The sequence below is a fragment of the Balaenoptera ricei genome, chromosome 10 (genome assembly GCF_028023285.1).
Source record: "Balaenoptera ricei isolate mBalRic1 chromosome 10, mBalRic1.hap2, whole genome shotgun sequence".
In the NCBI taxonomy this organism is placed as follows: Eukaryota; Metazoa; Chordata; class Mammalia; order Artiodactyla; family Balaenopteridae; genus Balaenoptera; species Balaenoptera ricei.
This window is the reverse complement of record NC_082648.1, coordinates 6,869,728-6,895,800: the sequence shown is the minus strand read 5'-3', so window position 1 is coordinate 6,895,800 and position 26,073 is coordinate 6,869,728. Positions and strand designations below refer to the sequence as shown.

The 26,073-nt window shown below is 40.3% G+C and overlaps 1 protein-coding gene across 1 annotated transcript in view; it reads left to right on the top strand.

Annotated features, from left to right (window-relative positions):
- The window catches only part of CD163 (CD163 molecule), a 32,776-nt gene extending 24,848 nt beyond the window's left edge, over positions 1 to 7,928 (top strand). Inside the window, exons 12-16 of the mRNA XM_059934445.1 lie at positions 4,562 to 4,870; positions 5,228 to 5,263; positions 5,465 to 5,572; positions 6,815 to 6,910; positions 7,890 to 7,928. Of these exons, the coding sequence (XP_059790428.1) occupies positions 4,562 to 4,870; positions 5,228 to 5,263; positions 5,465 to 5,572; positions 6,815 to 6,910; positions 7,890 to 7,906 (566 nt within the window). The 3' untranslated portion in view covers positions 7,907 to 7,928. The remainder of the gene's footprint in view (positions 1 to 4,561; positions 4,871 to 5,227; positions 5,264 to 5,464; positions 5,573 to 6,814; positions 6,911 to 7,889) is intronic.
- The last annotated feature ends 18,145 nt before the right edge of the window (positions 7,929 to 26,073 follow it).

The following is a 26,073-nucleotide window of genomic DNA, read 5'->3' as shown; positions in this document are numbered from 1 at the left end:
TCTCAAAGAACCAGCTTTTAGGTTTACTGATCTATGCTATTGTTTCCTTCATTTCTTTTTCATTTATTTCTGCTCTGATATTTATGATTTCTTTCCTTCTGCTAACTTTGGGGTTTTTTTTCTTCTTTCTCTAATTGCTTTAAGTGTAAGGTTAAGTCGTTTATTTGAGATGTTTCATGTTTCTTGAGGTATCATTGTATTGCTATAAACTTCCCTGGTAGAACTGCTTTTGCTGCATCCCATAGGTTTTGGGTTGTCATGTTTTCATCATTATTTGTTTCCAGGTACTTTTTAAATTTCCTCTTTGATTTCTTCAGTGATCTCTTGGTTATCTAGTAATGTACTGTTTAGCCTCCATGTGTTTGTATTTTTGACAGATTTTTTCCTGTAATTGATATCTAGTCTCATAGCGTTTTGGTCGGAAAAGATACTTGATACGATTTCAATTTTCTTAAATTTACCAGGGCTTGATTTGTGTCCCAAGATATGATCTATCCTGAAGAATGTTCCATGAGCACTTGAGAAGTATGTGTATTCTGTTGTTTTTGGATGGAATGTCCTATCAATATCAATTAAGTCCATCTTGTTTAATGTATCATTTAAAGCTTGTGTTTCCTTATTTATTTTCATTTTGGGTGATCTGTCCATTGGTGAAAGTGGGGGTGTTAAAGTCCCCTACTATTATTGTGTTACTGTCATTTTCCCCTTTTATAGCTGTTAGCATTTGCCTTATGTATTGAGGTACTCCTATGTTGGGTGCATAAATATTTACAATTGTTATATCTTCTTCTTGGATTGATCCCTTGATCATTATATAGTGTCCTTCCTTGTCTCCTGTAATAGTCTTTATTTTAAAATCTATTTTGTCTGATATGAGAATTTACTCCAGCTTTCTTATGATTTCCATTTGCATGGAATATCTTTTTCCATCCCCTCACTTTCAGTCTGTATGTGTCCCTAGGTCTGAAGTGGGCCTCTTGTAGACAGCATATGTACAGGTCTTGTTTTTGTATCCATTCAGCCAGTCTATGTCTTTTGGTTGGAGCATTTAATCCATTTACATTTAAGATAGTTATCAATATGTATGTTCCTATTACCATTTTCTTAATTGATTTGGGTTTGGTATTGCAGGTCTTTTCCTTCTCTTGTGTTTCCTGCCTAGAGAAGTTTCTTTAGCATTTGTTCTAAAGCTGGTTTGGTGGTGCTGAATTCTCTTAGCTTTCGCTTGTCTGTAAAGGTTTTAATTTCTCCGTCAACTCTGAATAAGATCCTTGCTGGGTAGGGTAATCTTGGTTGTAGGTTTTTCCTTTTCATCATTTTAAATATGTCCTGCCATTCCCTTCTGGCTTGCAGAGTTTCTGCTGAAAGATTAGCTGTTAACCTTATGGGGATTCCCTTGTATGTTATTTGTTGTTTTTCCCTTGCTGCTTTTAATATTTTTTCTTTGTATTTAATTTTTGATAGTTTGATTAATATGAGTCTTGTCATGTTTCTCCTTGGATTTACCTTGTATGGGATTCTCTGTGCTTCCTGGACTTGATTGATTGTTTCCTTTCCCATATTAGGGAAGTTTTCAACTATAGTCTCTTTGAATATTTTCTCTTCTTTCTCTGGGATGGCTATAATTCAAATGTTGGTGCGTTTAATGTTGTCCCTGAGGTCTCTGAGACTGTCCTCAATTCTTTTCATTCTTTTTTCCTTATTCTGCTCTGTGGTAGTTAATTTCCACTATTTTATCTTCCAGGTCACTTCTCTGTTCTTCTGCCTCAGTTATTCTGCTATTGATTCTTTCTAGAGAATTTTTAGTTTCATTTATTGTGTTTTTCATCATTGTTTATTTGCTCTTTAGTTCTTCTATGTCCTTGTTAAACGTTTCTTGTATTTTCTCCATTCTATTGCCAAGATTTTGGGTCATCTTTACTATCATTACTCTGAATTCTTTATAGGTAGACTACCTATTTCCTCTTCATTTGTTTGGTCTGGTGGGTTTTTACCTTGCTCCTTCATCTGCTGTGTATTTCTCTGTCTTCTCCTTTTGCTTAACTTACTGTGTTTTGGGTCTCCTTTTTGCAGGCTGCAGGCTTGTAGTTCCCATTTTTTGTGGTGTCTGCCCCCAGTGGGTAAGGTTGGTTCAGTGGATTGTGTAGGCTTCCTGGTGGAGTGTACTGGTACCTGTGTTCTGGTGGATGAGGCTGGATCTTGTCTTTCTGGTGGGCAGGACCACGTCCAGTGGTGTGTTTCAGGGTATCTGTGATCTTATTCTGATTTTAGGCAGCCTCTCTGCTAATGGGTGGGGTTGTGTTCCTGTCTTGCTAGTTGTTTGGCCTAGGGTGTCCAGCACTGTAGCTTGCTGGTCGTTGAGCGGAGCTGGGTCTTAGTGTTGAGATGGAGATCTCTGGGAGAGCTTTCATCGTTTGATATTATGTGGAGCCAGGAGATCTCTGGTGGACCATGTCCTGAACTCAGCTCTCCCACCTCATAGGCACAGGCCTGACTCCCGGCTGGAGCACCAAGAGCCTGTCCTCCCCATGGCTCAGAATAAAAGGGAGAAAAAGAAGAAAGAAAGAAAAAAATAATAAAATAAATTAAAGTTATTAAAATAAATGAAACATTATTAAAAATTTAAAAATTAAAAAGTCATGAAAGAAAGAAAGAAGAGAGCAACCAAACCAATAAAGAAATCCACCACTGATAACAAGTGCTAAAAACTATACTAAAAACAAACAAACAAAAAAGACGGAAAGCAGAACCCTAGGACAAATGGTAAAAGTAAAGCTATACAGATAAAATCACACAAAGAAGCATACACATACACACTCACAAAAAGAGAAAAAGGAAAAAAAAATGTATATCTGTAAATTTAAAAAAAGGAATAGAGCAACCAAATCAATAAACAAATCTACCAATGATAATAAACACTAAATAGTAAACTAAGGTAAACATAAAACCAGAAACAAATTAGATGCAGAAAGCAAACCCCAAATCTACAGTTGCTCTCAAAGTCCACTGCCTCTATTTTGGGATGATTCCTTGTCTATTCAGGTATTCCACAGATGCAGGTACATCAAGTTGATTGTGGAGTTTTAATCCACTGCTCTTGAGGCTGCTGGGAGAAATTTCCCTTTCTCTTCTTTGTTTGCACAGCTCCTGGGGTTCAGCTTTGGATTTGGATCCGCCTCTGCGTGTAGGTCACCTGAAGGTGTCTGTTCTTTGCTCAGACAGGACAGGGTTAAAGTAGCAGCTGATTCAGGGGCTCTGGCTCACTCAGGCCAGGGGGAGGGAGGGGTATGGAATGCGGGACGAGCCTATGGCAGCAGAGGCCAGCGTGATGTTGCACCAGCCTGAGGCACGCAGTGTGTTCTCCCGGGGTTGTCCCTGGATCACGGGAGCCTGGCAGTGGCGGGCTGCACAGGCTCCCGGGAGGGGCGGTGTGGAGAGTGACCTGTGCTCGCTCACAGGCTTCTTGGTGGCGGCAGCAGCAGCCTTAGCATCTCATGCCTGTCTCTGGGGTCCGCGCTGATAGTCGCGGCTCATGCCCATCTCTGGAGCTTGTTTAGCCGGTGCTCTGAATCCCTTCTCCTCACACACCCTGAAATAATCGTCTCTTGCCTCTCTGGTAGGTCCAGACTTTTTCCCGGACTCCCTCCCGGCTAGCCGTGGCGCACTAGCCCCTTCAGGCTGTGTTCACGCTGCCAACCCCAGTCCTCTCCCTGGGGTCTGACCTCCGAAGCCCGAGCTTCAGCTCCCAGCCCCTGCCCGCCCCGGCGGGTGAGCAGACAAGCCTCTCGGGCTGGTGAGTGCTGGTCGGCACCGATCCTCTGTGCAGGAATCTCTCCGCTTTGCCCTCCACACCCCTGTGGCTGCGCTCTCCTCCGTGGCTCCGAAGCTTCCCCTGCCCACCCCCCGTCTCCACCAGTGAAGGGGCTTCCTAGTGTGTGGAAATTTTCCTCCTTCACAGCTCCCTCCCAGAGGTGCAGGTCCCGTCCCTATTCTTTTGTCTCTGTTTTTTCTTTTTTCTTTTGCCCTACCCAGGTATGTGGGGAGTTTCTTGCCTTTTGGGAAGTCTGAGGTCTTCTGCCTGCATTCGATAGGTGTTCTGTAGGAGTAGTTCCACATGTAGATGTATTTCTGATGTATTTGTGGGGAAGAAGGTGATCTCCATGTCTTACTCCTCCGCCATCTTGAAGGTCTTTCCTTTATTGGAGTATAATTGCTTTACAATGGTGTGTTAGTTTCTGCTTTATAACAAAGTGAATCAGCTCTACATATACATATATCCCCATATCTCCTCCCTCTTGTGTCTCCCTCCCACCCTCCCTATCCCACCCCTCTAGGTGGTCACAAAGCACCGAGCTGATCTCCCTGTGCTATGCGGCTGCTTCCCACTAGCTATCTATTTTACATTTGGTAGTGCATATATGTCCATGCCACTCTCTTACTTCATCCCAGCTTACTAAAACAGAGATTTTTAAAAGAGTTTCACATCTCTCTTTTCCCCTGTGACCTCCTGGGAGTTTTATCTTCTCAGAAATGATCTAGGTGTCTCTCTCTGGCTTTTCAGACAAAATAAGACTTCAGGAAGGAACCACTAATTGTTCTGGACGTGTGGAGGTCTGGCACGGAGGTTCCTGGGGCACAGTATGTGATGACTCCTGGGACCTTGACGATGCTCAGGTGGTGTGTCGACAGCTGGGCTGTGGCTTAGCTTTGGAGGCAGGAAAAGAGGCGGCGTTTGGCCAGGGGACGGGGCCTATATGGCTCAATGAAGTGAAGTGCAAGGGGAATGAGTCCTCCCTGTGGGACTGTCCTGCCCTATCCTGGGGCCACAGTGACTGTGGGCACAAGGAGGACGCTTCTGTGAAGTGCTCAGGTGAGTGCAGGGAGTCTGGACTGAGCTTGGGATCTCTGGCAACAAAGAGAGGGTGGACGGTGAAGTGCATTATGGAAGGTCTGGAAGTACCAACCCAGGGATCTAGTGGAGAAAGAATCATGATGTTTCAGTCTCAAGAATGATGAAAACATGTGTTGTTATACATTGGCCTTCTCCGAGGACAAGCACATAACTTACAAGTATCCGTGTGCAGAGAGACGAAAAACTAGGGGCCTCTAGTTTTGGGTGGGAAGGAGTAATTTTCTTGGTTGAGAGGCTAAAGCCTCAGACAGGAAACAGACATAGTGGTTCCATATATTACTCCCAGAACTGAGTCTCTCCTCTTTTCTCCTACAGAAATTGCAAAGAATGAAGGATCACTAAATGCCACAGGTATACAAGGGGTTTATGAGCATGGGACTAATTGTCTGCATTATTTAGAACCCCTCTTATTAAGATACTTTGGGTCAGAAGTTCTGAGGATTTGAAATTTACTTCAGCAATCCTGTATCTGACTTAAGAGAGGGATAGTAACTGGGGACCCAGGTCTTTTATCTAAGACGTTAACCTCTTGTGATGTTTATCTGTGCTCAGGTCACTCATCCGTTGTTGCACTTGGGATCCTTGGGGTCATTCTGTTCGCCTCTCTCACCGTACTCCTCTTGTGGATTCAGAAGCGAAGACAGAGACAGCGGCTTACAGGTCTGAACCAAATTATGTTGTCTCTAACGTTTCTATGGGGTAAGAAGTTTCTTGGGATAATAAAACAAAAAAAAAATTAGATTCCGGTATCAAATGGCCAGAAAGAAGAAACCTAGTAGAGATCTAAGCGGTTTCCCAAAAGAGGGAACAGGAATTCAGAGAAGAAAAGGGGCACTGCTTGTATTGATGATTGCTATACATTATGTACATGTATAATTGGGACATTATAGAATTGATAGTTTAGAATGAGTATGCTTGTACGGTTCAGGATGATTCCTTTATTGCCCAAACATTTATTTGCTTGTACTATATACTTATTACTAATTTCACTGTTCTGTCAAGAAATGTGCTAGGTTCTAAAGATGGTTCAGACTCGGATAATCAAATGTTTTTGTCTTCGTGGAATTTCCAGTCTAGTGGAAGAGATATATATGTAAACAAATAAATTGCAATGTATTATTATACAGTATTATGAATAAGGAACAAAGGGGCACAGAGAATAAAGTAATTTACTGAAAGGGGAAGGGGATTATTGGAGGCTTCTAGGAGGTTTTGAGACAAATTTTGAAGATAGAGATCAAAGAACTGGGTAAAGTGCATTCCAGGGAAAGAGAAAAAAATGTACAAGTGTAGAGAAGCTTAAAGGATGGAACGTTTATTGTTTTGGGGGGAAGTAAAAGTTGAGTTCAAGGAGAGAAGCTCCTGATAAGGCTGAAGAAGAGGGAAGAAACGAGTAATGAAGTTCTGTATTGCCCAGTAAGTTAATAGTCATTAGAGAGTATAGTGTAGGGGAGCAAAGTAGTCAGGCAGGCTCTTACAAAGTTCTGTTTGGCAATGGGATGTCTGAGGGGTTGAAAGAGAACCACATTACTGACAAGGATAGGATTTTGAAATTGTTGAGATGAAAGATGAAAAGGACTTTATAGTGGGAATGAAAGGGAAAGGATAAGTTTTATAAAGATGTTAGACAAATCTCCAGTGAATTACAGAAGACTGCCGGCTGCCTTGGGGGAAGAAACTGGGTTGTTATAAGATGGCAACTGGGGACCCAGTTTAGCCTCACCCTATTACATTTGAGTTTGTGGCATCATGAGGGTAAAGCTTGGTAGTAGAATGGAATGGAAACAAGACAAGGGCATGGGTAATGATTAGCTGTGTTTGCACTGCTGGGAAAAAGCACACATAGGGAGGGAAAGTTTTATTATGGCCCTCTGATCCCTAAACTACGACCTCTGTTGCCAGTTTCCTCGAGAGGAGAGAATTCTGTCCACCAAATTCAATACCGGGAGATGAATTCTTGCCTGAAGGCAGATGATCTGGACCTACAGAATTCCTCAGGTCTGTGAGTTCTTTGAGGGTCTGTAGCCCTGGGGTTCAGACCAGTAGCTGCAGTTTAGGCTGAGGCATTCTACTTTGCATAGTAGTGGAAAGAAATCTCAGACATAATAGGAAGTCTGTGATGTACAAAAGGAAGAAAAGCAGGAATGAACTAAAAATTATTCTTAGAGAACATAAAAATTGCAGTCATGAGGAGACCTCTGGCTAAGAGGTCCATGATTATTTCTGACAGAGGAACCATGTGGTAGAATATTATGACTTGGACCTCTTCTTATTAAAACAGAAATTAATCTTCTAAAAGTTAAACTTTTCCTATCTCTCATAGTTTCTTCCATTCCCACTCCCTGCTACTTTCCTTTCTCTAACTTATATTTATTATATTTTTCTAAAAGTTTAAACTTTCTATATCTTCATCCCATCAGAAGCCATCCCTATTCACAGGACTAGCCTTATTTCCCATTACATAATAATTCTTTCTTTGTCCTCTGACTTCTATTTAGCACCAATTCTACCTCTAGGAAGCGTAACTCTGCTGGGTTGTAAGAAATATTGCAATAGCCACTTACTCTGTGAAGGCTCAGTGCCTTCTCAATAGTCCTTACCTTCTGAGAGGGACCTGCCTCACTTCTTCAATCCAAGGGATTTGGTATTTGCCAAAACTAACACAGGGAAATATATATAAGGCATAGGAAAGACTTTCTGTGCCTCTTAAATCACACTGTTTGTCTTCCTAATTGTGAACATTGTTTTGTTTTTTTTAACATCTTTATTGGAGTACAATTGCTTTACAATGGTGTGTTAGTTTCTGCTGTATAACAAAGTGAATCAGCTATGCATATACATATATCCCCATATCTCCTCCCTCTTGCATCTCCCTCCCACCCTCCCTATCCCACCCCTCTAGGTGGTCACAAAGAGCTTCTAAGGCACTTGAGGGGAGGTCTGATTTATTTCCCAGTAATTATTTTCTTCTTTTCAGAAAATTCCAATGAGTAAGATGGTTTTAATGATGCTGGACTAATTTCTGTGTCTAAATCTCTTCCTATTTCTGGATGAAAAAAGGAGACCACTCTGAGGTACAATGAAAAGGAAAATGGGAATTATAACTCAGTGAGGTGGGTGAGAAGAATCTATTCATCATTGTTCAAAACAGTTACATTCCTTTTGAGAATTGAGGACACCTCTGGTATTAAAAAGAAAGAAAGAATGTATATACACATATATTTCCATATATATGTTTATGTTTGTATGTATATCCATACTCAGGATATGCAACAACTTTTTATAAATATGACTCTTGTCCATCCCTTAGTTACATATATTTTAAGCAATAGCAATTGTACATCATGTTGCTAAGGAGAAGCTGGGTAAGTAAATATGAATAACTTTTCTAAAGATATTATAGGAGTCATTTCAGAAAAGAGATAAAGACATATCTACAGTTGCATAATGCATGCTAGGGTAAAGATAGTATAAGATACTATAGGAGTATAGAAATCTTGCCTGAGACAGTTTGGAGAGATTGTGAAGATGTGATGTTCAAGATAAACATCAGATGACTGAAAGATAGACCATTCTAGGGAAAGGACATAGCATGTACAAAATGTAGCATAGAAGAGAATCACACCTTTGGGGAACAGTAAGTTTTTCATTCAAAAATATATTATGAAAAAAATATATATATATATATATATTATGTTAAAAAAATATTGAACATATTTGTGGTGACAAGTGGTGTCCTGAGCACTGAAGATACAGATATAAAAGATGCTATTGACAATGACATGATTGTTTAATGAAAGATCTCACAGTCTTTTTGTGTGAGTGTGGAGAGGCTATATGGAGGGAGGGGAGTGATGAGAATCTAGGCGGGGAAGGCTGGGTAGAGCCCAATGACAAATGGTCTTATCTGTTGTATTTCATGTTCATACTTTATTTTAGGGACTGTTGGGGAGATGGTGGGCTTTGGAAGATAAAGCTGGGGCAAGATATGATCAGATTTGCAATTTATAATTTGCTTTCATGAGGAAAGTGTAACCAAAAAAGTGAATAAGGCAAAAAATTTAAGTTATACATCAAAAATAAAAGATGGTGAAATGAGTTAGTGGGTACATCTTCTATTTTTTTAAATTAATTAACTTATTATTTATTTTTGGTTGCATTGGGTCTTTGTTGCCTGCACGCAGGCTTTCTCTAGCTGCGGTGAGCGGGGTCTATTCTTCATTGCGGTGACCGGGCTTTTCACTGCGGTGTCTTCTCTCGTTGCGGCGCACGGGCTCTAGGTGTACGGGCTTCAGTAGTTGTGGCACACGGGCTCAGTAGTTATGGCGCACGGGCTTAGTTACTCTGTGGCATGTGGGATCTTCCTGGACCAGGGCTCAAACCCGTGTCCCCTGCATTGGCAGGTGGGTTCTTAACCACTGTGCCACCAGGGAAGCCCCACATTTTCTATTTTTTAAAACGATTTTGAGAGGACTACACATTTGGAAATTATATATGGCAAAAGTATGGGTTTTTTTGTAGGGATATTTTATATGACATATGAGAAATACAGATTGAGACAGAAAAAATTTGGAATTCTTAAAAGTATATAATGTAAAGTGTAATATCATATTTATATAGACATACACATAGAGCTGTTATAAATTGTATACAGGATAAAGTGTTAATATATGTATATAAAACATACATAGTATTATAATATATATATATATATATATATATATATATATATATATATATACATAAAACCAATTGTTAAGACAGAGAACATCTAATAAATAATTGGGCAAAGTTATAAAAACTGTTCACAAAAAATGAATTTTAAATGACTACTAAATATTTTTAAAATGCTCAGGTTCACAGTATGTCTGGGCAATTCAAATTATGATTAACAATGAGATATTGCTTTATATAAATCAGACAAACAAAAATTTAAAACAGCACCAATATTTCTTGCTGGTGGGAATACAGAGAAAAATGTAATTTCAAACATTGCTGTTGGAAATGAGAAGTGTGGTAGCCTTTGGAGAAAGCAATTTGGAAACTTCTATTAATTTTTTAAAAAAATACTTCACGGATCCTTTGATCCAACAATTCTACCCCTAAAAATTTCTTCCATACAGATAAAGCTATTAGTATGTAAGAACAAATATACAAGGGTTCCTTTTTGCAGCCTTGTTAGTACTGCCCAAAAGCTGGAAACATAATGAATGCCAGTCAGTGGGGCTGTGGCTGGAAAAATTATAGTGCAGCCAACTAAAAAAGGAAAAATCATGCACAAAATTTAATAATATGATTCCAATTTTGTATTCATGTTATTGAATACAATTAAACATAATATTTACATCTATAAAATTATCCTGTGTATACATGGAAAGAAACATTAAAAAATTCTAACAGATTGTAAACTAAGGACTATGAATGACTTTTTAAAAAATTTTTATTGGAGTATAGTTGCTTTACAATGTCATGTTAGTTTCTACCGTACAGCAAAGTGAATCAGCTATACATATACATATATCCCCTCTTTTTTGGATTTCCTTCCCATTTAGGTCACCACAGAGCATTGAGTAGTTTTGACTGATAATCTCAAACATATGAATATTATTCTGATGTAATAAATAATGATTAAACTACCTTTTCCTTAAAGAGTAATCACTACTGAACCACTGCTTCAGAATCACATGGGGGTGCTTTTAAAAATGGCATTTCTGCACTGTAGTTCTCTGGAATAGAAGTAATTCTTATGCACACTGAAGTTTGAAAACCTTTGCATTTAAGTTTTCTGTTGAGGAAAGTAGTATGATTTTTAATATATGTGAGTGAGCGAGCATGTGTGTGTGTGTGTGTGTGTGTGTGTCCGTGAGAGAGAGAGAAAGAGAGAGAAAGAGACACAGATGTAATGTAATACATTATATTACATTATAATATAATTCTTCTAGCATGTGCGTATGAAGAGAAAAGTAACATTTTTTCTATGTATGTCTTTAGTTCAGCATTTAAGATACCTTGATGAAGACCTGGACTATTGAATGAGCAAGAATCTACCTGTATACTGAAGATTACAGTACAGTCCTTTGTCTCCTAGTATTCCAAAGACCACTGATGAATTTCTAAAAATTAAATTGGTGAATGTGACCACTAAAAATTGTATGTAAGACTTTCAAGGGTATTAAAAGGAGTACCCTTTTAATAAATAAATAAAAAGGAATATTGCTGATTTGAATTTGTCTTCACTTCTTGTTCTTGATTTTATGAATTTCTGAATGGGCTTTCTGACTATTTTAGGATTATATAAATATGTATTTTTATTTGACAATGTTTTCATTTGCATGTATCTTTTTCTAGTTTGGTTTAAATAATAATTTTCTTCTTATTATCAAATCAAACTTATTTTTCCTATACTTTTTTAATGAAGGGAAAGTTAATGATTTTTGAAGGTTTTATTAATAACGTATGGTTATCTCTACAACGCATAACGCTCTTGGGTTCTTTCATTTCTTTCTGTCACTGTAATTCTGATCACTGACCAAAAATACGCAGCAAAGCCTGCTAAGGGTACAAAGACTCAATGGCTCACTTCCTCGTTTCTTAGGGCAGCATAACTAAAGCTGAAATGAATGCATAAATTATGTCTTTTCTATATAAATATACCTCTTACAGTGAAAGTTTATATTTTACTAAAAATCACTTATCCATGTAACATATTAATATAAGGAAAGGTTAACATTTAAAGAAAGATATATAGTAATTCAAGACTGTTTAGAGTTTATTGACTTGTTAAATATCCAAGTGTTAGATGCAACTCGATTTCTAATCCTTTCTCAGTATTTGAGTACTGCATGCACCCTTTTCTAGCACTTAGGGCTTCAAAGCAACTATCATGTAGAAACATGACATTTGGCTCATTTCCCTTTTCTTTTGCACCTCTTGTCAATTTCAAAGACAGATCTTCCTCGACTTCCAATGGGGTTACCTCCTGATAAACCCATGGTAAATTGAAACTATCCTAAATCGAAATGCTTTTAATACTCTTAACCTCCCGAACAAGATAGCTTAGCCTAGCCTACTTTTTTTTTTTTTTCTCACATCTTTATTGGAGTATAATTGCTTTACAATGGTGTGTTAGCTTCTGCTTTATAACAAAGTGAGTCAGCTATACATATACATATATCCCCATATCTCCTCCCAATTGACTCTTTTATTGGTTTTTCCTCCTTCTCTACCCAGATCTCTCTGCTCCCTCACCCCTGCTTCCTGTGATCACCTCCTAAATAAACTACTGACACTAAAGTCCTTGCCTCAGGCTCCACTTTCAAAAGAACCCAATCTAAGACCCTGACCTTGCAGTTCTCTTCTTAAAATTCTTTTTTTTTTTTAAACATCTTTATTGAAGTATAATTGCTTCACAATGGTGTGTTAGTTTATCTCCTCCCTCCCGCATCTCCCTCCCTCCCACCCTCCCCATCCCACCCCCCCAGGCGGTCACAAAGCACCAAGCTGATCTCCCTGTGCTATGCGGCTGCTTCCCACTAGCTATCTACTTTACATTTGGTAGTGTATATATGTCCATGACACTCTCTCACCCTGTCACATCTCACCCCTCCCCCTCCCCATATCCTCAAGTCCATTCTTTAGTAGGTCTGTGTCTTTATTCCCATCTTGCCACTAGGTTCTTCATGACCCTTTTTTTTTTTTTCTTAGATTCCATATATATGTGTTAGCATACTGTATTTGTTTTTCTCTTTCTGACTTACTTCACTCTGTATGACAGACTCTAACTCCATCCACCTCATTACAAGTACCTCCATTTCATTTCTTTTTATGGCTGAGTAATATTCCATTGTATATATGTGCCACATCTTCTTTATCCATTCATCCGATGATGGACACTTAGGTTGCTTCCATGTCCTAGCTATTGTAAATAGAGCTGCAATGAACATTTTGGTACATGACTCTTTTTGAATTATGGTTTTCTCAGGGTGTATGCCCAGTAGTGGGATTGCTGGGTCGTATGGTAGTTCTATTTTTAGTTTTTTAAGGAACCTCCATACTGTTCTCCATAGTGGCTGTATCAATTTACATTCCCACCAACAGTGCAAGAGTGTTCCCTTTTCTCCACACCCTCTCCAGCATTTATTGTTTGTAGATTTTTTGATGATGGCCATTCTGACCGGTGTGAGATGATACCTCATTGTAGTTTTGATTTGCATTTCTCTAATGATTAATGATGTTGAGCATTCTTTCATGTGTCTGTTGGCCATCTGTATATTTTCTTTGGAGAAATGTCTATTTAGGTCTTCTGCCCATTTTTGGATTGGGTTGTTTGTTTTTTTGTTATTGAGCTGCATGAGCTGCTTGTAAATCTTGGAGATTAATCCTTTGTCAGTTGCTTCATTTGCAAATATTTTCTCCCATTCTGAGGGTTGTCTTTTGGTCTTGTTTATGGTTTCCTTTGCTGTGCAAAAGGTTTTAAGTTTCATTAGGTCCCATTTGTTTATTTGTGTTTTTATTTTCATTTCTCTAGGAGGTGGTTCAAAAAGGATCTTGCTGTGATTTATGTCATAGAGTGTTCTGCCTATGTTTTCCTCTAAGAGTTTGATAGTGTCTGGCTTTACACTTAGGTCTTTAATCCATTTTGAGTTTATTTTTGTGTATGGTGTTAGGGAGTGTTCTAATTTCATACTTTTACATGTACCTGTCCAATTTTCCCAGCACCACTTATTGAAGAGGGTGTCTTTTCTCCACTGTATATGCTTGCCTCCTTTATCAAAGATAAGGTGACCATATGTGCGTGGGTTTATCTGGGCTTTCTATCCCGTTCCATTGATCTATATTTCTGTTTTTGTGCCAGTACCAAACTGTCTTGATTACTGTAGCTTTGTAATATAGTCTGAAGTCAGGGAGCCTGATTCCTCCAGTTCCATTTTTCGTTCTCAAGATTGCTTTGGCTATTCGGGGTCTTTTGTGTCTCCATACAAATTGTGAAATTTTTGTTCTAGTTCTGTGAAAGATGCCATTGGTAGTTTGATAGGGATTGCATTGAATCTGTAGATTGCTTTGGGTAGTAGAGTCATTTTCACAATGTTGATTCTTCCAATCCAAGAACATGGTATATCTCTCCATCTATTTGTATCATCTTTAATTTCTTTCATCAGTGTCCTATAATTTTCTGCATACAGGTCTTTTGTCTCCTTAGGTAGGTTTATTCCTAGATATTTTATTCTTTTTGTTGCAATGGTAAATGGGAGTGTTTTCTTAATTTCACTTTCAGATTGTTCATCATTATTATATAGGAATGCAAGAGATTTCTGTGCATTAATTTTGTATCCTGCTACTTTACCAAATTCATTGATTAGCTCTAGTAGTTTTCTGGTGGCAGTTTTAGGATTCTCTATGTATAGTATCATGTCATCTGCAAACAGTGACAGCTTTACTTCTTCTTTTCCGATTTGGATTCCTTTTATTTCTTTTTCTTCTCTGATTGCTGTGGCTAACACTTCCAAAACTATGTTGAATAATAGTGGTGAGAGTGGGCAGCCTTGTCTTGTTCCTGATCTTAGTGGAAATGGTTTCAGTTTTTCACCATTGAGGACAATGTTGGCTGTGGGTTTGTCATATATGGCCTTTATTAGGTTGAGGAAAGTTCCCTCTATGCCTACTTTCTGCAGGACTTTTATCATAAATCAGTGTTGAATTTTGTCAAAAGCTTTCTCTGCATCTATTGAGATGATCATATGGTTTTTCTTCTTCAATTTGTTAATATGATGTATCACATTGATTGATTTGCGTATATTGAAGAATCCTTGCATTCCTGGAATAAACCCCACTTGATCATGGTGTATAATCCTTTTAATGTGCTGTTGGATTCTGTTTGCTAGTATTTTGTTGAGGATTTTTGCATCTATGTTCATCAGTGATATTGGCCTGTAGTTTTCTTCCTTTGTGACATCTTTGTCTGGTTTTGGTATCAGGGTGATGGTGGCCTCGTAGAATGAGTTGGGGAGTGTTCCTCCCTCTGCAATATTTTGGAAGAGTTTGAGAAGGATAGGTGTTAGCTCGTCTCTAAATGTTTGATAGAATTCGCCTGTGAAGCCATCTGGTCCTGGGCTTTTGTTTGTTGGAAGATTTTAAATCACAGTTTCAATTTCAGTGCTTGTGATTGGTCTGTTCATATTTTCTATTTCTTCCTGGTTCAGTCTTGGTAGGTTGTGCATTTCTAAGAATCTGTCCATTTCTTCCAGGTTGTCCATTTTATTGGCATAGAGTTGCTTGTAGTAATCTCTCATGATCGTTTGTATTTCTGCAGTGTCAGTGGTTACTTCTCCTTTTTCATTTCTAATTCTATTGATTTGAGTCTTCTCCCTTTTTCTGTTGATGAGTCTGGCTAATGGTTTATCAATTTTGTTTATCTTCTCCAAGAATCAGCTTTTAGTTTCATTGATTTTTGCTATTGTTTCCTTCATTTCTTTTTCATTTATTTCTGACCTGATCTTTATGATTTCTTTCCTTCTGCTAGCTTTGGGGTTTTTTTGCTCTTCTTTCTCTAACTGCTTTAGGTGCAAGGTTAGGTTGTTTATTCGAGATGTTTCCTGTTTCTTGATGTAGGCTTGTATTGCTATAAACTTCCCTCTTAAAACTGCTTTTGCTGCATCCCATAGGTTTTGGGTCGTCGTGTCTCCATTGTCATTTGTGTCTAGGTATTTTTTGACTTCCCCTTTGATTTCTTCAGTGATCATTTCGTTATTAAGTAGTGTATTGTGTAGCCTCCATGTGTTTGTATTTTTTACAGATCTTTTCCTGTAATTGATATCTAGTCTCATAGCGTTGTGGTCGGAAAAGATAATTGATACGATTTCAATTTTCTTAAATTTACCAAGGCTTGATTTGTGACCCAAGATATGATCTATCCTGGAGAATGTTCCATGAGCACTTGAGAAAAATGTGTATTCTGTTGTTTTGGGGTGGAATGTCCTATAAATATCAATTAAGTCCGTCTTGTTTAATGTATCATTTAAAGCTTGTGTTTCCTTATTTATTTTCATTTTGGATGATCTGTCCATTGGTGAAAGTGGGGTGTTAAAGTCCCCTACTATGATTGTGTTACTGTTGATTTCCCCTTTTATGGCTGTTAGTATTTGTCTTATGTATTGAGGTGCTCCTATGTTGGGTGCATAAATATTTACAATTGTTATACCTTCCTCTTGGATTGATCCCTTGATCATTATGTAGTGTCCTTCTTTGTCTCTTGTAATAGTCTTTATTTTAAAGTCTATTTTGTCTGATATGAGAATTGCTACTCCAGCTTTCTTTTGATTTCCATTTGCATGGAATATCTTTTTCCATCCCCTCACTTTCAGTCTGTATGTGTCTCTAGGTCTGAAGTGGGTCTCTTGTAGACAGCATATATATGGGTCTTGCTTTTGTATCCATTCAGCCAGTCTGTGTCTTTTGGTGGGAGCATTTAATCCATTTACATTTAAGGTAATTATCGATATGTATGTTCCTATTCCCATTTTCTTAAATATTTTGTGTTTGTTATTGTAGGTGTTTTCCTTCTCTTGTGTTTCGTGCCTAGAGAAGTTCCTTTAGCATTTGTTGTAAAGCTGGTTTGGTGGTGCTGAACTCTCTCAGCTTTTGCTTGTCTGTAAATGTTTTAATTTCTCTATCAAATCTGAATGAGATCCTTGCTGGGTAGATTAACCTTGGTTGTAGGTTTTTCTCCTTCATGACTTTAAGTATATCCTGCCACTCCCTTCTGGCTTGCAGAGTTTCTGCTGAAAGATCAGCTGTTAACCTTATGGGGATTTCCCTGTGTGTTATTTGTTGTTTTTCCCTTGCTGCTTTTAATATGTTTTCTTTATATTTAATTTTTGACAGTTTGATTAATATGTGTCTTGGCATGTTTCTCCTTGGATTTATCCTGTATGGGACTCTCTGTGCTTCCAGGACTTGATTAACTATTTCCTTTCCCATATTAGGGAAGTTTTCAACTATAATCTCTTCAAATATTTTCTCAGTCCCTTTCTTTTTCTCTTCTTCTTCTGGGACCCCTATAATTCGAATGTTGGTGCGTTTAATGTTGTCCCAGAGGTCTCTGAGACTGTCCTCAGTTCTTTTCATTCTTTTTTCTTTATTCTGCTCTGCAGTAGTTATTTCCACTATTTTATCTTCCAGGTCACTTATCCGTTCTTCTGCCTCAGTTATTCTGCTATTGATCCCGTCTAGAGTATTTTAAATTTCATTTATTGTGTTTTTCATCGTTGCTTGGTTCCTCTTTAGTTCTTCTACATCCTTGTTAAATGTTTCTTGCATTTTGTCTATTCTATTTCCAAGATTTTGGATCATCTTTACTATCATTATTCTGAATTCTTTTTCAGGTAGACTGCCTATTTCCTCTTCCTTTGTTAGGTCTGGTGTGTTTTGACCCTGCTCCTTCACCTGCTGTGTGGTTTTTTGTCTTCTCATTTTGCTTATCTTACTGTGTTTGGGGTCTCCTTTTCATAGGCTGCAGGTTTGTAGTTCCCGTTGTTTTTGGTATCTATCCCCAGTGGCTAAGGTTGGTTCAGTGGGTTGTGTAGGCTTCTTGGCGGAGGGGACTAGTGCCTGTGTTCTGGTGGATGAGGTTGGATCTTGTCTTTCTGGTGGGCACATCCACGTCTGGTGGTGTGTTTTGGGGTGTCTGTGGCCTTATTATGATTTTAGGCAGCCTCTCTGCTAATGGATGGGGCTGTGTTCCTGTCTTGCTAGTTGTTTGGCATAGGGTATCCAGCACTGTAGCTTGCTGATCGTTGAGTGAAGCTGGGTCTTGATGCTGAGATGGAGATCTCTGAGAGATTTTTGCCGTTTGGTATTACATGGAGCTGGGAGGTCTCTTGTGGACCAGTGTCCTGAAGTTGGCTCTCCCACCTCAGAGGCACAGCCCTGATGCCTGGCTGGAGCACCAAGAGCCTTTCATCCACACGGCTCAGAATAAAAGGGAGAAAAAAATAGAAAGAAAGAAAGAGGATCAAATAAAATAAAATAAAGCTATTATAATAAAAAATAAGAAAAAAATTATTAAGAATAAATGTATTCAGAAAAAAATTTTTTTTAATTTTTAAAAATAGATTAATTTTTATAGTAAAAAATAAGAAAAAAATTATTAAGAAAAAATTTAAGAAAAATTTTTTTAATTTTTTAAAATAAAAAATATGAAAAAACTTATTAAAAATTTTTTTAATTTCTAAAAATAGAAAATAAGGAAAATATTATTAAGAAAACATTTATTAGGAAAAAAAATTTTTTTAAGTAAAAAAAAACGTGGACGGACCTAACCCTAGGACTAATGGTGAAAGCAAAGCTATACAGACACAATCTCACCCAGAAGCATACACATATACACTCACAAAAAAAGGAAAAGGGGAAAAATTAATATATCCTGCTCCCAAAGTCCACCTCTTGAATTTGGGATGATTCGTTGTCTATTCAGGTATTCCACAGATGCAGGCACATCACGTTGTTTGTGGAGCTTTAATCCGCTGCTTCTGAGGCTGCTGGGAGAAATTTCCCTTTCTCTTCTTTGTTCGTACAGCTCCCGGGGTTCAGCTTTGGATTTGGACCCGCCTCTGCATGTAGGTCGCCTGAGGGCGTCTGTTCTTCGCTCAGACAGGACGGGGTTAAAGGAGCAGCTGCTTCGGGGGCTCTGGCTCACTCAGGCCGGGGGGAGGGAGCGGTACGGAGGAGGCGGGGCGAGCCTGCGGCGTCAGAGGCGTCGTGACGTTGCAGCAGCCTGAGGCGCGCCGTGCGTTCTCCCGGCGAAGTTGTTCCTGGATCACGGGACCCTGGCAGTGGCAGGCTGCACCGGCTCCCAGGAGGGGCGGTGTTGAGAGTGACCTGTGTTCGCTCACAGGCTTCTTGGTGGCGGCAGCAGCAGCCTTAGCGTCTCCTGCCCGTCTCTGGGGTCCGCGCTGTTAGCCGCGGCTCGCGCCCGTCTCTGGAGCTCGTTTAGGCGGCGCTCTGAATCCCCTCTCCTCGCGCACCAGGAAACAAAGAGGTAAGACAAAGTCTCTTGCCTCTTCGGCAGCTGCAGACTTTTTCCCGGACTCCCTCCCGGCTAGCTGTGGTGCACTAACCCCTTCAGGCTGTGTTCACGCCGCCAACCCCAGTCCTCTCCCTGCGATCCGACCGAAGCCCGAGCCTCAGCTCCCAGCCCCGCCCGCCCCGGCGGGGGAGCAGACAAGCCTCTCGGGCTGGTGAGTGCTGCTCGGCACCGAGCCTCTGTGCGGGAATCTCTCCGCTTTGCCCTCCGCACCCCTGTGGCTGCACTCTCCTCCGTGGCTCCGAAGCTCCCCCCTCCGCCACCCGCAGTCTCCTCCCGCGAAGGGGCTCCTAGTGCGTGGAAACCTTTCCTCCTTCACAGCTCCCTCCCACTGGTGCAGGTCCTGTCCCTATTCTTTTGTCTCTGTTATTTCTTTTTTCTTTTGCCCTACCCAGGTATGTGGGGAGTTTCTTGCCTTTTGGGAGGTCTGACGTCTTCTGCCAGCGTTCAGTGGGTGTTCTGTAGGAGCAGTTCCACATGTAGATGTATGTCTACTGTATCTGTGGGAAGGAAGGTGATCTCCGCGTCTTACTCTTCCGCCATCTTGCCCCTCCCCCAGCCTAGCCTACTTTAAATGGGCTCAGAACACTTACATTAGCCTACAGTTGGGCAAAATCATCTAATACAAAGCTTATTTTATAATGTTGAATAGCTCACATAATTCATTGAATACTGCACTGAGAACGAAAAATGGAATGGTTGTCTGGGTACAGAATGGTTGTTCGCCCTCGTGATGGTGTGACTGATTGGGAGCTGTGTCTCACCGCCACCACTGCCCAGCGTCACGAGAGTATCCAGCAGCATGTCACTAGCCCGGGAAAAGATCAAAATTCAAAACTAGAAGTACAGTTCCTACTAAATGTGTATTGCTCTGTCTCATCTCTACACGTGCTTGAGTCCTTTTATCCTTAATCCTATTTCAAAATCAAATTTATAACCACTGACTGGAAAAGATTCAGAGTCACCTTTCCTTTTACTGTTTAGCATGTAATGTGAGGATTTCATCCCTGATTCAGTTGAAAGTGACTTTTAATAGAAAGAGGAACATCACAGAAATAGACAAAAAGGAGAAACATTTCCACCTACAGGAACTAATGAGCGCTCAGAATGAAACATAAGTTTGATATATGTTTTCCCCAGAGAGAAAGCTCAGAGGCTTAGCTGAGAGGAAGGGGAGGTCCCATGCAGAACATGAGGGGGCTGTCTCACTGGGACCACATTTGTGTATGATGTCTCAAACTATCTAATGCATGGACTGTGGACCTGACTAGAGCTGCCAGCTTATGGGCAGAAAAACCCAAAGGTGAAGGGTAGAGAATAAGAGAGGTGAACAGAGGTAAACAGGTAAACATGATAGGTAAAGCTGAGGGAGAATTATGTGTAGAAACTTACATGAAAAGAAAACCTGATGTGGGAGAGGAGCGATAAAAATTAGTTTCACTTGATAATAAAGAAGAAATGTTTGAGGGCCATGAAGCTTTGGGTAGAAAAAGAAAATCTATAGAAATTCCTTCTCTGGGCATCTGTCTCTGTGAAACCATGTTCCACACCAAGATGGGAGAGAAGCATGGCGCTGATATAAGAAAACAGTGCAATGTGGACAGAACATTTCAGAATGTTCAGATGAGTTTGCTACGTGAACATCTTAGATGGAGAGAGAAAAGTCTCAGCTATGGTCCTGGATTAAGTGACTGCTTAGTCTTATAAGGACCATGAGTTTTTCTTCCCTTGCAAGAATGACTATATATGTTGCTTTAGGAGAATAAGATAATGCAAGTCACTCGCCTAGGATTTCACCTGGAAATAGGAAATTCTCATGAGATTTAAGTTGAGTAAAAGCAGTTGAGTGTAAGAAGGTATCAGTTCAACAAAAAATTCCTGGTAGCACAGAACTTCTCTGAGAGTCTCAAAATATTTATTATCTTTTTTTCCAGTATAAACACAGATAATGAGGGTCTCAGAAGACCTCCCCCATCTGAGATAGGATGTCACAGGACTCCTTGCAGGCTTAGCCACTCTCAAACTGATGGTCCAGGGGCAGAGATCTCAGCCTCAGAATCCCTGGGCCCTCTTGCTACCCTCACGAATAGTGGGGGATCTTCTCTCATCTCATCTTCCTGCCCTCCAAGAACTTCTCTCCTTGGTGACTCCAGGGGACAGCCTGAAACAAGAAGAAAAGTGTTTGATTCTACCTGTGACCCAGAAGAATGAGAACACTCATTTTAGAGAACAGGAGCAATGGAAGAGATGCAGACTGTAAAAATTTCTTTACATCATCAGACACTTAGAACCATCCTGTCACGACAGGACTTTATGACTCTTGGCCCATAGTCTGGGGAAAACTTGTAACAAGAGATTACTATTTCTCAAGGTGAATATACAAGAAATGGGAAGGAGGAAAGCACAGCTCCAAAACAGTCAGTCCTCAGTGACAGACCGACCTTTTCTTTGTGACTTGTCCTGATTTCTGAAATATCTATGCAGATAATCCCAAACTTTATAATAATTGTTATATAATGGGAGTTGCTACATGAGCTATAAAAAAAGTCAGCCTTCACCAGAAGGCTTACAACTTTTCACCTTACACAGAAAAAAGAAAACAACAGCTTTCTAATCTGCTAATTAAAAAATATTATGGCTGATATTTTCTACACGAGCTCTCATGCTTCTATCTCTAAGGTCCTATGAGTTTCTAAAGAAATCTGGATTAATGTTCTCCCCCATCTAACCCAAGAAACTATATATCTGTAAGGAAGGTCAATCTAGTATATTAGGGGCAATGGCCCTCATAATGTAAGAAATGTCACAAGATGTTCATATTCTGGCATTTCACCAGACACTCTATACTTCGGTTCACATGCAGAATTATTAGTGCAAAAATCATTTGACCGTGCATGGAACTAATATTCAAGTTTGAGAAATATGGTCATAGAAGCACAGCATCAGTGACTGAGAACAGGGGTGGAAGGGAGATGTAACCACAGAAACCGAGATCTAGCCAGCTTCTGTGAGGACACAGAAATGACAGAAATGCCTTGAAAAGGGCAAAGTCGATGTATGAGAGAGATAGGAACCCACTCAGATTTTCTACTCTCAGAAAGGATAGCTGTACTTTCCTTGGTCACTTAGAGAGGCCTAGGTGACAAACCTGTACCCCTCCACGAAGGAGATACCCACTTCACTCATTGCTGGAAAAGGAACAGTTTCAGACAAAGCCACTAATTTGACTTCTTTGAAATCATCACTTGGGGAATTGTGTTCTGACTTTGGACTCTAAGGCAGACAAGGGTCTCAAGGACAGTGGCAGAAGTGAAGTGCAACATGAAATAGGGAAATGGAGACATTTATACAGATGATTGTGAGTTACAGTGACTTCATGTGAAGTTTGGGGCAATTGACTTAAACTTTTCCAACTACAACAATAAAGTATATATTCTCATTTATGTAATGGCAGTGTTGGGTTAGACGCTCTGGTTGCTTACAATTAAAACCATGTTCTACTTTATTTTACCTCAGAGAAACCCAATAACCTTTTACAGACCAGGCATTTTAACTTTGTGTGAGGGAAACCTGGTCAGACTATCTGTAGGACATCTGACGTTCATATTGAAGGAGTGATATGGTTGATTCAGAGAACCGAAGGAGTCCTCTCCCAGTGATGTCACAAGGGAGCCATAGAACAGCACGAAGAAGAAAGGAACGGCCCTTACCTGGAGAGGCAAGTCACCTGACATACACAATCTGCAGGAATTATGGTCAACAGGTGGTCAGAATGTCCCCTAGAAAAATGGACTTTCAGTCTCCCCAGGGTGTTTGTGTGATGATCTATCCCATCACTTATCCCTATCACAATGACAACTTTATAACAAGTGCCTGGAGAAGAGGCACTTTGTTTTTCACTGTCTAGCATGAAAAAAAAAAAAAGGTAGCTTAATCACTGAGTCACTTGAGAGAGAACCTTGATAAGAAGAGGAACATCACAAGTATAGATGAGAAAGAGAAACCTTTCCACATACAGGAGTCCCTAAATAATAAACCTATGTTTATTATGAAGTTAATGAGGAGTTAGTGAGAGCTCAGAACCAGACATCTGCTTGAAAAATGTTCTCCCTAGAGAGAAGACTCAGAAGTCTTAGGCTAAACAGAACATGAGGGGGATGTCTCACTGAGACCAGATTTGAGTTTGGGATTCTCAGATATCTAGCACGTGAACTGTGAGAGTAACTAGAGCTGTCAGCTTATGGCCATATGAACCCAAAGGTGAAGGGCAAAGAATACTCACCTGGTCTTACCAGATGATCCATCTTTAGGTCATTGTTTTCTTTATCCTTATGGACAGCATTATGCAGAGAATACCTGCATCTGAGCAAGACTAAGACAAAGCACACTGGGTCAGAGATCATCATCTGGAAACTCCATATATCCCCAGGTTCCACAGGGTTCCTTATATCCTTAAGCCTGGGCATTATGTAGGCTCAGGCAGGGCCCCTGATACTTCCTCATACTCCACAGGTACCCCAGGAATGGACTTCTTAGCCCAGTCCTGACCTGTGTTACCCAAGTACTTCTATCACATATAAGATTATAATTCTATGACCTTCAGCCCTGGGTCATTGAGACCTTGGAGATCAGAGAAGAGTAGACATTTTTCCTCGTGTTCCCCGCATTATAACATATTATATATAACATATATAATATAATATATTATACATATACAATATAACATATATATAACTATATAATATATTATATAATATAACATATATATAACATATTATATATGTTATATATTGTATAAAATATAATATAACATATAATAATAACACCTTCTCCTCGCTCCATACACACATTCCCTCATTATAGTTGGCCTGTGTCCTAAAGCCCACCATGGCACTTACATTTCTTTACATGTTGGTCTATCTCAAGTAAAAAGGGAGAAAACATGACAAAGAGAAAAAATACAAAGAGCATAGCAAACAAGGCATAGAGCCAAGGAACACCATTTGGGAATAAACTGGCCCCTGGTACAACTTCTGCCATTGAGATCTGAGGACACGGAATTCTCTGCCCCAGCTCTCTCACCTCCTAGGTGATAAGGGTGATGAAGTCACAGCTTCAGGCACAATAGGAATCATGAAGATCTGGATGGGGATTGGCCAAGCCTCATCCTATAACTGCTAGATAGAAACAAGTAATCTCTGGGAACTTCACTTCCACCACAGCTCCACTGAACCAAAAATATTAGACAATCAGATTAGCTTGCCCAAGGTCAAACAGCTTGTGAGCAGCTGATCTGGCACTGAAAGCTGGCCTGCTGAGTCCCAGCTCCAGGCCCTTTCCAGTGCCCACAGGGCTGCCTGCCTTGCTGCCTGCCCTGGCCTGTGTTCTTGCCTGGCACTGATCTCCTCATTCTCTCCCTCACCCATGCCCAGCTCATTTGTCACCCAGCCCTTCTGTTTCTTGTTTTCATTCTTTCAAGGAGAACTGCTTCTCTCTCCTGGGTCTGGGGTCAGGGCTCTCCTAGGGCTGGTAGTGAGAGGCTGGCAGGCCTGCTAGCTGGCCGCTCAGTGGTTACTTCCACTGCTGGGGCCCATATTTGGATACCTCAGCACTGACCCCAGATAAGCCACATGCTGCTTTCACCCTGTGCCTCCCTAGCCTCAAGGCCACCCTTAAGTAGAGGACTCGCGTTCCTCTGCTTAGCTGGGCAGTAGGGGCTGCTGGGACGGCAACAGTAGACCTAAGAGTTAGAGGAGCCCTGGGTCTCCTGTCTCTGCACTCCCAGGAGAGCCCGTCTCTTACCCTAAAGCTTCCTGATTTAGGGCTCTCTGTGAAGGCCCAAAACGTAATGTGAGCTCCAGCCCCAGGCCCCAGGGTAGATTTTACTACACATATTCAGAATGTCCCTCTCACTGCATCGGAGCCATATCCATTCACAAAATGAAGAAACTATTTCCCTAGACTTCCCTAGACTTCACAGCCCTAGAGCCAGCCTTATTCAGCAGAACAATGTCTAAATTGAAAAACCAAAAAAAAGGACAGATTTCCCCTGCCACAGGGAACACTCTGTCCCACCACCACTCCCCCGTACACACAATGATCTCAATTCCTGGTCTGAACTCAACCTTCTCTAAGGTGACTGACCAGTGCAGACCCACTGACAAGATGCTAATGTGGTTCCACAGTCTTTGCCAGCTCCCAAGACTTCTTATGTACCATCTCCAGGAGCCTTCATGCCTCATCTCCATCTGCCATGAGTGTGTGTTTCCTCTCAAGGTCCACAAACCCCCTATTTCTCAATCAGAACAGCAAAGAGAAATCTCTGATACCAGGACACTGCCTAAGAACAAAAAATGTGCCCAGTGCGGGATTGGATAAGAAATATGAGGTCTGAATTCTGCTTCTCATCCAATTGAGGAAATAAAATCCCAGGTGGAAAAGGCAAGGGTCATTATAGACTGTGATCATCGGGGAATACTTTACGGAACATTAGAGAAGAAAAATAACTTTTCAGCAAATGCAACTGAAAGGAAATTACCTGTTGAGAATCAGAATGACTTCCTGATTCTAAGGGATGTAAACAGGAAACCAAGATGCCTATGTGCCTTTATTGGCTTTATTTTTGGCTGAGTCTCAGATATTATAATTCTCCAAGTTTTTTTTTTTAACTTATCAAAATAAGAACTAAAGTTAGGGGCTTCCCTGGTGGTGCAGTGGTTGAGAATCTGCCTGCCAATGCAGGGGACACGGGTTCAAGCCCTGGTCTGGGAAGATCCCACATGCCGCGGAGCAACTGGGCCCGTGAGCCACAACTACTGAGCCTGCGCGTCTGGAGCCTGTGCTCCGCAGCAAGAGAGGCCGCGATAGTGAGAGGCCCGCGCACCGCGATGAGGAGTGGCCCCCGCTCGCCGCAACTAGAGAAAGCCCTGGCACAGAAACGAAGACCCAACACAGCCATAAATAAATAAATAAATAAATAAATAAATAAATAAATAAATAAATTTTTTAAAAAGTATTTTAAAAAAATAAAATTAAAAAAAGAACTAATGTTTAAAAGCTGAAACAAAAAAAAGTGTTCAGA